Source organism: Rhinopithecus bieti, unplaced genomic scaffold (genome assembly GCF_001698545.2).
Source record: "Rhinopithecus bieti isolate Rb0 unplaced genomic scaffold, ASM169854v2 scaffold_15850, whole genome shotgun sequence".
NCBI lineage: Eukaryota > Metazoa > Chordata > Mammalia > Primates > Cercopithecidae > Rhinopithecus > Rhinopithecus bieti.
In genome coordinates, this window is record NW_016809273.1 from 2,640,568 (window position 1) to 2,652,619 (window position 12,052).

At 37.6% G+C, this 12,052-nt stretch overlaps 1 protein-coding gene across 1 annotated transcript in view; it reads right to left on the reverse strand.

Annotated features, from left to right (window-relative positions):
• HMMR (hyaluronan mediated motility receptor) overlaps window positions 1–12,052 on the reverse strand; it is a 33,077-nt gene that overhangs the window by 14,571 nt on the left and 6,454 nt on the right. The window contains 9 exon segments of the mRNA XM_017889030.1: window positions 1,461–1,675; window positions 3,017–3,165; window positions 3,659–3,837; window positions 3,961–3,993; window positions 3,995–4,033; window positions 5,741–5,841; window positions 5,933–6,019; window positions 7,321–7,509; window positions 10,033–10,080. Of these exon segments, the coding sequence (XP_017744519.1) occupies window positions 1,461–1,675; window positions 3,017–3,165; window positions 3,659–3,837; window positions 3,961–3,993; window positions 3,995–4,033; window positions 5,741–5,841; window positions 5,933–6,019; window positions 7,321–7,509; window positions 10,033–10,080 (1,040 nt within the window).

Sequence of the window (12,052 nt, forward strand, 5' to 3'; positions counted from 1 at the left end):
AATAAATAAAAAATTAGCAAATACTATGGACAAAACAAAATGAAATAAATAAGTGTGCGGGAGAAGGAAACATAATGTGGCAGAAATTATAAGGAACTAGGATTAGGGAAAAAAGTGAGATTTCAGTCTTTTTTTTTTTTTTTTTTTTGAGACAGAGTCTCCCTCTGTCGCCTAGGCTGGAGTGCAGTGGTGCAACGTCAGCTCACCACAACCTTTGCCTCCTGAATTCAAGCAATTCTCCTGCCTCAGCCTCCTGAGTAGCTGGGATTACAGGCATGCGCCACCACACAGGGCTAATTTATTATATATTTTTAGTAGAGACAGGGTTTCACCGTATTGGCCAGGCTGGTCTCAAACTCCTGACCTTGTGATCTGCCTGCCTCAGCCTTCCAAAGTGGTGGGATTACAGGTGGGCGCCACCGTGTCTGGCTGAGATTTTAAAGTCTTTCTACTGTAAATAATAGATTTCTTATTTTTGAATGTCTCCTAGTTCTAATTATTTTTTCTCATTTGCTTTTTATCAGTTATTGATTCAGAGGGCATCTTGCTATGTTGCCCAGGCAAGAGTGCCATGGCTATTAACAGGCACAATCACTGAGCACTAGAGCCTCAAACTCCTGATCTAAAGATCCTCCCATCTCAGCCTCCTGAGTAGCTGGGACTTCAGGCACGTGCCATTGTGCCAGCCTGCTTTGCATTTCTGAAGTGTTTGTGCTCCCTGAAAAATATAATTAAAGGTGTAACTTATACCATGTAAATGCATAAACAAAAAATGGGAATGCTATTTATTAACGGGAGGGATTCTTTATTTTTTTCCCCCAAGTTCATTATTGTTTTTTGTTTTTGAGACAGAGTCTCGCTCAGGCTGGAGTGCAGTGACATGATCACAGCTCACTGCAGCCCTGATCTCCTGGGCTCAAATGACTCTCCTCCCACAACTTTCTAAGTAGCTGGGACTACAGGCACACGCCAACGTGCTCAGCTAGTTTTTTTTTTAAATTTTTAGTAGCGATGAGGTCTCACTATATTGCACAGGCTGGTCTCAAACTCCTGAGCTCAAGCAATCCTCCCACCTTGGCATCCCAAAGTACAGGAATTGCAGCCCTGAGTCCATTATTGTTCTAAATGCTGATGTCCAATAAATTTCAGAAATTATCAGAGTAGTAAAGAAGTGCAAAACTTTTGTCATTTGTTTATTAAAACTCTCTTTGGACTTAAAAAAAGGGGGCAATACGTTTAACTTTTAACTTAAAAAAGGGGGCTGTCTTACATGTTTGCATGTACGTTTTGTGTATACATTCTGTGTCTACTACTTAATTGTAAAATAATAATTACTACTTAATTGTAAAATAATTCCAACCTCACACGCTCACATGATATGAGAATACTAAAAAAAAGTACTCAAAATAATTTGTGACATCTGTAGTCATATATAAACATGAGATCCTATGAATACAAACCCTTTCAGCTTTCCTTCTAGGAGTTTTAATTCTTCAGCTCTAGATTTTGCTTCCTCTTCCAATTGCTTGACTAGCCTTTCAGCTTGTTCCTCCTTTTGCTGTAATTTATCAAGCTCATCCAGTGCTTGCTTTAATTCTTCCTCAAAGAGATTCTTCTCTTTAACCATTTCCTCTTGAAAAGAACAGAGCTTCTGATGAAGACTAGAAGATAATTCCTATATCCAAACAGAAAATCACCAAAATAAATTGGAATGGCATTGTGAGGTTGTACTAGAAGACAAAAAAAAGTACAGATAAAGAAGGATGAAACCTAAATGCAAGAGATTCAAGGAAACTTAAAACAATATAGAAATAGCATATTTGTTTTCATAGATTATTTCCTATACCTTGTTAACATTGCAGCAAATATCATCTTAGGCTCTTTTTCTATGCCACTGCCATGCGAAACTTCTTAAACTAAAATTACATTATAGTATATAAGTATATATACTATAATCAATACACGCGAGGCGATCTCGCCGGGCCCATAAACGCTAATACTACAACAAAAATACACGGATAGATATATATCTGCTTTCCAACTGGCTTTGATATTAATATAATGTTTCACATATTATATAAAAAGTATGTGGTGATTTCCATATTATATAATTATTTTTTAAGCTATACAATATACAAATAAATCACCATTGTGAAATAATTCTAATATTACAAATGATGTTAATATTATCTTTGACGACTTCCTCCCCTAATTTTAGTTTTCCCATTGCAGAGATAGCTACGAGTTTGGAATATATATGCCTTCTGGTATTTTTCTATACACTTTTCTATACATACACATTTGGGGAGGGATATAAATGATATATACTGTGTTGTTGAAATCTTTCCAGGTCAGTGTATATATTCCTCAATTCCTTTAGCTGTTGTAGGTTGTCTAACACTATAATATTTCACATCAGTGCATGTAAGAACCTGTTGGCTTAATTCTCACCAGTATTTTATATTATCAAATGTTTTAATTTGTGCCAATTTTGTAAGTGAAAAAAAAAATTATTTCTACTTCCTTGGTTACTACTAAGGTGGAGCATCTTTCTACATTTACAGGCCATCAGAACTTCACCTTCTTTTTTTCTATCCTATGCCCATAATTTTTCAGTGGACTTTCTTTCTTCTCACTGACATGTAAAATGTTCTATTAATAATCTGGATTTTAAAAATTGCTTTGTTTCCTCTGTAATTAGACACTCTTTTACAAGGTAAGTGTAAATGTTTATATAGCCTAAATCACATAAGCATGAACCAGAAATTTTTAAAAAATTATTTCCCTGTTTTGCTGTATCTGTTGTCATTTTCCCACATTATTCATAACCCTGTGGTAAACATGTAGTGAAAATATGTAGCTAAATCCTCAGCATATCCATGATTATGTCCTCAGGATAAGACTCTAAAGACTAAACTATTAGATCAAAGAATATACACAATGTAAAGGTGTTCAGAGACATAGGGAAATGTATGACACAAAATAAACAGTTTAAAAAAATATGGTAGTAAATTACTTTCTCTTGTTGCAGAAGTGAATCAACTTGCAATTGTTTTTGTTGAAGCTTTTCACGTTCCTGTTGTTCAAGAATAAGCTTCTGTTTTAAGTTTTGCATCTCAGCATTTAGATTTTCATTGTGTTCTCTATTCCTGTTGACATGGTCTTCTAGAAAGTGCAAAACATGAAAAATACTGGAATTAGAGAAGAACATTAACATTGAGAAACTGGACTCCCATAATATTCCTTTATACTGCTTTTAGCATGGTATTTCCAAAGAAAAAAACAAAACTGTGAACTTTGTATCATTACATATAATATATATTATGTGCTACATAATAAAACCCACAAATCTTGTTCTGTGTATCTACTGATTTTTAAATAGCCACCTAGTGGAAAAGTCAAGAATTATACAACTGTATATATTTCAGTCAAGACAGGTAATATGCTGCATTGAAACAAACAGAAAACAAACATTGTAAGAGTAAAATATTCTAAAATACAGTACAGGTTTTGCTGTTGTATAGCTATATAGTTAATTATATTTAAAATGTTAGTATAGCTAATTATATTTAAAAAGTTGTTTTAGCATAGCAGTATTTTTCCTAAATGTTGTATGTAACACTTATCTAAAGAAAGTAACTATAAAACACTGTAATACCTTTTTCTTTTTCAAGCAGCTGACATTTTGCATTTAGATCTTCTACTTGTTTAGATAATATAACAATATTCTCCTCAAGAGACTGCTTAAGGCTTAAAATTTCATCATTCTTCTCTTTCAAATTTTCTTCTAACTGGGCAATATCTAGCTTGTATTTTTCCACTTGATCTGAAGCACAACTGCATTAAAACAAATTATCTTAAAAAGCACATCTATTTAGGCACAGGGAAAATAACAGAAAATGATAAAATGATTCAGTATTAAAAAAATAAGGTTCAATTTAAAGCTACTGCTCATATTACCTAATTTCTTCGATGTATTCCAAGAGTTTTCTGTTTCAGATTTTCATCAATCTTTTCTTTCTCTATTGAAACACTAAAACAAAAATTGCATATGTTAATACATTCTAGTTTCATTATTTAATAATCATACATAATGCTTATGTACCAGATACTGCTGTATCAGGCAGGCTGAGTCCAGAGTCCTAGCTCTTAACAATTATTTTATGTGATTTCTCAAATTCACAATTTATATCCAAATAGAAGACTAAAATTTTTATTTAAGTGATCCAGTTTTTGGCATATACACTGACAAAAAACCTATGATGACAAGAACCATCATTACAGTATCCCAAGTGTTAGAAATAATTTTTTTTTGTGGTCTTCCTGGTTTTCCCACCCACCCAACATACTAAATAGCATTTTGTGTGCCATAAAGCTTTTGTCCCAGACTACCTGGTATTCGATTACTTATCTATTTACCTCCACGAAATCGTCCAATGCAAGAAATGGACAAAAGACTTCAACAGACACCTTGCAAAAGGTGATATGCACATAAAATGGTCAATAAGCACGTAAAAATATGGTCAACATTCATAGCAACAAATTAAAATCACAAAGGAGATACCACTTCCTACCTAGTAGAAAGGCTAAAATCAAACAGACTGACAACATTAAATGTTGGTGAGAATCTGGAACAACTGAAACTGTCATACATTGCCAGGGGTGTACAAAATGGCAAAACCACTTTCGAGTTTTAAAAAACATTATATATACACTACCCTATTACCCAAGAATTCTACTCTTAGAAATTTCTCTGAAAAATAAAAACATGTCCATAAAAAAACATAAAACATGTTCACAGCAGTCTTTTTAATGGCAGAAACTGGCAACAGCCCAAATAATGATCAAAAGGAGAAGAGTAAAGAGATGGAGGTATATTCATAGGGTGAACCACTACTCAGAAATAAAATGGGAAAAATTATAGTACACAGAACAGATTGGATGAATCTTGAAAAATTACATCAAACAAAAGAAGCTACACACACACACATGCTCTTTCTCTCTTGCATGTCCTAAAAAAAGGCAAAACTGGACAGGTATAGCGGCCATGTCTCTAACTCCAGCACTCTGGAAGGTCAGGGTGGTATCACTTGAGTCCAGGAGTTTGAGACCAGCCTGAGTAACACAGCAATGCCCCATCTCTAAAATAATAATAATAATAATGATAATAAATAAAAAAAGGCAAAGCTAATTTATGATGATGTAAGTGAGAAAGTAGTTGTGGGGATGGGGACATGGCACAGGCAGTAGCAGGGAGACAAGAAGAGGTGTGAAGGAACTTTCTGAAGGGATGAAAATGTTCTTTATCTTGTTTGGTAATGGTTACATAGGTGTATACAACTGCTAAAGTCACCAAACTGAACACTTACTATCCACACATTTTATTATATGTAAATTAAAGCTCTAAATCAAAGCCTACGATTGTGCATAGATCACAACTTGCTATACTAGTGTTTTTCCATTTCAATCTAATGACCACTTTCATAAGATCATGAAACCTTTCCTCATCATTAATACAGAAGATGTACAAAAGTAATGCACTCATACAACTTTCTAGCACAACATGTTTGAGAATGATTAGGGCTCATTCTCGTTCAAAAAGAGAAATAGGGCAACTGGAGGGAGGCAATGAGATAAGTACTAAGAGAAGGCTGAAGTCTCAGTAAACAATAATTTGTGAAGAGAGTCAAATCAAGAATTGCTTCCACTTAACAAGTTCTCTTCACATTCAGTCACTTACAGTTTTCCCTCCAGTTGAGCTATTTTCCCCTGAGACTCTTCGAGACTCCTTTGGGTGACCTGCAGCTTCATCTCCATGCCTTCTTGCTTAGCCATCATACCCTATACAACAAAGATACATGTTTTAGGAAATGAGAAAATTGTACCAATCCCCAGATCCAGACAGAGCAAACCTGCCAAAGGCAGCACTCACCCTTATCTTTGTTTCTCTTTTGTTTCTAAGTTTCATCAACTCCAAGCTTAGAATTCTCAAATTCTTCTGGTTACCATTTTCAGAAAACTAAGTACAACAAACAGAAATATTTTCTGCTAAGATATATTTGAAATACACAAATAATGATTTGTCTACCTATCACTGGGGTTATGTTTTTGACTGTAATATGCTTTGGTAGGGAGAACAGTCTTTGACCTACACCATAATTACTGATTGATTTCATTTTTTTCTTTTCTTTTTAAGAGATCAAGTCTCGCTTCGCTGTCCAGGCTAGAGTGGAGTGGCATGATGATAGCTCTCTATAATCTCAAACTCCTGGACTCAATCCTCCTGCCTCAACTTCCTGAGTAGCTGGGATTACTGGTGTGCACCACCACCAGGCCTAGCTAATTTTTCAAGTTGTTTATAGAGATGGGGTTCTTGATATTTTGCCCAGGCTGGTCTCAAATTCCTGGCCTCAAGCAATTCTCCAGCCCTCAGCCTTCCAAAATGCTGGAAATACAGGCATGAGCCACTGCACCGGTCTACTGTTCTTATCCCTCTTTTCCTTAATGTGACTTGCTGGTTTATTTTGATTTTATTTTTATGAGACAGAGTCTTACTCTGTCACCCAGGCTGGAGTGCCGTGTTGCTCACTGCAACTTCCACCTCCCGGGTTCAAGTGATTCTCATGCCTCAGCCTCCTGAGTAGCTGGAATTACAGGTGTGTGCCACCATACCTGGCTAATTTTTGTATTTTCAGTAAAGATGGGGTTTCGCCATGTTAGGCTAGGCTAGTCTCGAACTCCTGACCTCAAGTGATCCATCCGTCTCAGCTTCCCAAAGTGCTGGGATTACAGGTGTGAGCCACTATGCCTGGCCTGCTGGTTTAGTTTTGAAAGGTTGTTTGGGTGGTCACTTACCTCTATGTGCTGGAAAGTACATTGCAAGATTCTAAAGCAAGTCCTTGAGACAGGATTTCTTGAAACATGTTTGCTTAACAAAATGAATCTGAATTGCCTGGTATACTTTGTTTTGTTTTGTTTTTTTTATATGCAGTCTCACTCTATTGCCTAGGCTGGAGTGCAATGGCGCCATCTCAGCTCACTGCAACCTCCACCTCCTGGGTTCAAGCGATTCTTCTGCCTCAGCCTCCAGAGTAGCTGAGATTACAGGTGCCCGCCAATGTGCCTCGCTAATTTTTGTATTTTTAGTGGAGACGGGGTTTCTCCATGTTGGTCAGGGTGATCTCGAACTCCCAACCTCAGGTGATCTACCCGCCTTGGCCTCCCAAAATGCTGGGATTACAGGCGTGAGCCACTGCGCCCGGCCCGAAAAAATATGTTTATATTTATTCAACTGTAAATGTTATCATGAGGCTCAGATACCTTAGATTTTAGTAGTTCATTAGTCCTGGTCAATTCAATAAGTTGTTTCTCCAGTGTAGCATTATTTGCAGAGAGAGATGTTTTTTCCCTGAGTGCAGCATTTAGCCTTGCTTCCATCTTTTCCAACTCAGTTTCCAGATCCTGGATCCGCCTGTCCTGGGCACCACGTTCCTGTAGAAGAACACGAATCTGGACAAAAACAAGGTAATAATAAATGATTACGAATAATCACCCCTAAAGTTTCTGGAAAAATCTCTGATTTTGACATTATGCTTGTAGATATTCTAATGTTACTAGCTATCTGAATAATCTTATTTACCTATGATACATCTTAAAAGTCTTAATGCATTTTAAGAACAGAAGAACTTTAGTTGTCATAAATTCCAAGTACAATTAAGCTATTTATTCACTTTTTTTTTTTTTGAGATGGAGTCTTGCTCTGTTGCCCAGGCTGGAGTGCAGTGGCGCGATCCTGGCTCACTGCAAACTCCGCCTCCCGGGTTCAAGCGATTCTCCTGCCTCAGCCTCCCAAGTAGCTAGGACTACAGGCACCCCCCACCACGCCCAGCTAATTTTTTGTATTTTTAGTAGAGATGGGGTTTCACTGTGTTAGCCAGGATGGCCTCGATCTCCTGACCTCGTGATCCACCGGCCTTGGCCTCCCAAAGTGCTGGGATTACAGGTGTCAGCCACCACGCCTGGCCGCTATTTATTCACGTTTAAGGTATTTCCACCTATAATAGTTATTTTCTCTAGCTTAAATTACACAAATTCATATTAGCTTAAAATGCTAAAAGTTTTTTATTTCAAGAAGGCAGAGCTGGGCTTCTGAGGAGAATGTACTAGGCATTGGCAAGGCATCATTCTTGCTGCTATTACCAGATTTAAAAAGCGAAACCAAACAACAGAACCCCCCAAACCAATATTTGTCCACAGAAAATGTGGAAGCCAAAAGACAATGAAATGAAACGATATTTTTAATGTAATGGGGGAAACCTGCCACCCTAAAATTCTATACCCAATGAAGTCACTGATATAAATTACTAGTTCTAATCCTGGCTCTACCACTCACTTACCAGCTATCTCACTGAGACTCAGTGATTACTCCTCAGTGATTAAATATCAACCCCTACATGTATCCTCAATAAAATGATAGCTAACATTATTAGAATAAATACAAAAGAATCAGAGCAACTGAGCAGACGTCTACAGTTACTCTGACATACTCTTGGTCAAAAGCCAACATTCGACTGTAATCAAATGAAAGACTTTAATATATTGAAAGAATATATCCATGAGAAAAACAGTTGGTTAGCAACGGAAACAGAAAAAAAAGACGGCAGAGAAGCAAAGCTCACAGTGAGCTGCTTAGCATTGCTAGGAAACAAAATGGGTTCTTTAGGTCAGTACTGTTCAATAGAAATTTCTGTCATGGTGGAAGCGCCCTGTCCAGTATGGTAGCTGCTAATCACATGTGGCTATTGAGCACTTGAAATGTGATTAGTGCAACTGAGGAATCGAGTTCCTTTTTTTTTTTTTTGAGACAGAGTCTCGCTCTGTTGCCCAGGCTGGAGTGCAGTGGCCGGATCTCAGCTCACTGCAAGCTCTGCCTCCTGGGTTCACGCCATTCTCCTGCCTCAGCCTCCCGAGTAGCTGGGATTACAGGGGCCTGTCACCTCGCCTGGCTAGTTTTTTGTATTTTTTAGTAGAGACAGGGTTTCACCGTGTTAGCCAGGATGGTCTCGATCTCCTGACCTCGTGATCCGCCCATCTTGGCCTTCCAAGGTGCTGGGATTACAGGCTTGAGCCACCGTGCCCGGCCGAATCGAGTTCTTAATTTTATCTTATTTAATTTAGATAGTCACATGTGGTGAGTAGCTACCACNCAGAGTCTCGCTCTGTTGCGCAGGCTGGAGTGCAGTGGCCGGATCTCAGCTCACTGCAAGCTCTGCCTCCTGGGTTCACGCCATTCTCCTGCCTCAGCCTCCCGAGTAGCTGGGATTACAGGGGCCCGCCACCTTGCCTGGCTAGTTTTTTGTATTTTTTAGTAGAGACAGGGTTTCACCGTGTTAGCCAGGATGGTCTCGATCTCCTGACCTCGTGATCCGCCCATCTTGGCCTTCCAAGGTGCTGGGATTACAGGCTTGAGCCACCGTGCCCGGCCGAATCGAGTTCTTAATTTTATCTTATTTAATTTAGATAGTCACATGTGGTGAGTAGCTACCACATTGAACAGCATAGCTCTGTGTTATTTCACCCATGAGGAAGGCCTATACCTATTGTGCAGAGCAATGTATGGAGTTAGCCTACCTTCATCACAGTCTGACCAGCTAGGATTGCATGCTCACTAAGCAATCCTCTAGCTATGTTGTCTTAACATAAGTTAGCATACAGGAAGAGTGTGAACGATGGATAGATATAAATATCTGATCCACATATCTAATTGTAATCAACTGACATAATGATTTTCAGTTATCAGTTTTTCATTAAGTGGGCTATCTTGAATCTTGGCCTTGCCAGCATATCACATTAACATAGCCTGGATAGATCTGTGAAATACTGTAAGAACTGTTTTCCCGTACGCACTGTTCTGGATGGCATGTTTGCCTCACTGCAGGACTCCGCACACTGCAGCAGAATCCTTATCTCTTAAATCTATGTAACTCTGTTTCTATCATATGTACTTTTCAATAAGTTGAAAGCACTGCTTACCTCTTTCTCTAATATCTTCAAATCTTTATCATTCTTTTGAGATTCCTTCTGTTTAAAAGCCAAAGAAAACTTATAAGCAAATTTAGATGTCACAAATGTCACAGCCAAATTTGTTTCTTAGTTACCAGAAAAGACTAAGGGATCCAAAGAGTTTCTATTTCAAACATTACACTGAGTCTGGTAAAAATTTTGCAGGTCACTCATCTGATAAATAAAAGATTCTAAAAATCTCAAGATATTTTAGGTTTAAAAATTTTCAACCCAATAAATCAGGATTTTCCTAATCAGCCCAGTGAAAAGAACAGGTGGAACTTTATGAATAAAGCTACTGACTGCCTCCCTCTAATGTTAAACAGCAATACATCTTGAATATTTCATTATGCTATCTCAGAAAGAATCTTACAAAGAGAAATCAACTTAAACTTTGATACCCAAAGAGGAAAATATACAGATGCAAAGAAATAAAAACTGAAATAGCATAAGCTCTGATTCTAATTCTCTCATTGGCTTTATTCTAAATAAGATATATAATTTTCACACTGTATCTTTTATATCCAACAGACTTTCTGACACAATGGCTAGAAAAGACTATCTTTTCCATCTAAAATGGAAGAAAGTCATCAACATCTTGAATGAAATCTGTTTTAGATGTTTCTAAGTGGGGCAGGAGGTGGGAGTGACATCAGTGTCATGTTTATTAATTTTACACTCCATGAAATTTTTTATGGGGAAGGACTATTATTTTGGGGCTCCATACAAAGTTGTATGTAATTTAGTTTTCTAAGGGGTTTTATAAATTACAAAATTTCAGGACAATTTCTTCAAGAAATTTAAGTCAAACCACTTACATCAATTTCTAAGAAGAGTGTCTATAATAGTCCTGCCCAATAAAAATAATGCAAACCACGTATGCGTCTAAACTTTTCTAGTAGTGTGTTTAAAAAGTAAAAATCTTAATAAATTTTACTTAAGCCAATATTATCAAATATATTATTTCAGCATGTCACTAGTATAAAATTATCAATGAGATGTTTTATATTTTTGTACTAAGTCTTTAAAGTTTTCTTTGTATTTTACACTTACAGCACATTTCAATTCAATGCTAAATTTTCATCAGAAACATTTATGTATGTTTAGTTTCATAAAACACAGAGGAGAAAGTAAATTCACACACTCAAGTTGTTCCAAAAATATTTAAAAGTGTTCCACTAACAAAATTGAGTATATCTTTAAATACATATTAATTAAAATTAAATAATATTAAAAATTTAGTTCTTTAATAGCACTAGCCACATTTCAATTGCTCAACAGACACATGTGGCTATGCTTCCATGCTGAACAACACGGCTCTATATTACAGAATATGAGGCTTAGGCAACTGTCAAATGAATGAAGAACCTAAGCCTAACTTTTCCCAACTCTGCATATTTTTCACATCAAAAAACCTGGTAATTTGTACAACTTTTAACTTTATTTTATTTTGAGATAGGTCTCGCTCTGCTGCCCAGGTTGGAGTGCAGTGGCACCATCTTGGCTCACTGCAACCTCTGCCTCCCTAGGTTCAAGCGATTCTCCTGCCTCAGCCTCCCGAGTAGCTGGGATTAAGGCACGTGTCACCACATACGGCTAATTTTCTTGTATTTTTAGTAGAGACGGGGTTTCACCATGTGGGTCAGGCTGGTCTCGAACTCCTGACCTCAAGCAATCCACCTGCTTTGGCCTTCCAAAGTGCTGGGATTACAGGTGTGAGCTACTGTGCCCGGCTGTCTTTTTTTTTTTTTCTTATTTTTGGAGAGACTGAGTCTTGTTCTGTTGCCCAGGCTGGAATGGAGTACAGTGGTGCCATCTCGGCTCATTGCAACCTCTGCCTCCCGGGTTCAAGCGATTCTCCTGCCTCAGCTTCCCAAGTAGCTGGGACTACAGGCGTGTGCTACCACGTCCAGCTAATTTTTGTATTTTTTAGTAGAGACGGGGTTTCACTATATGTTGGCCAGGCTGTTCTCGAACCTCTGACCTCAAG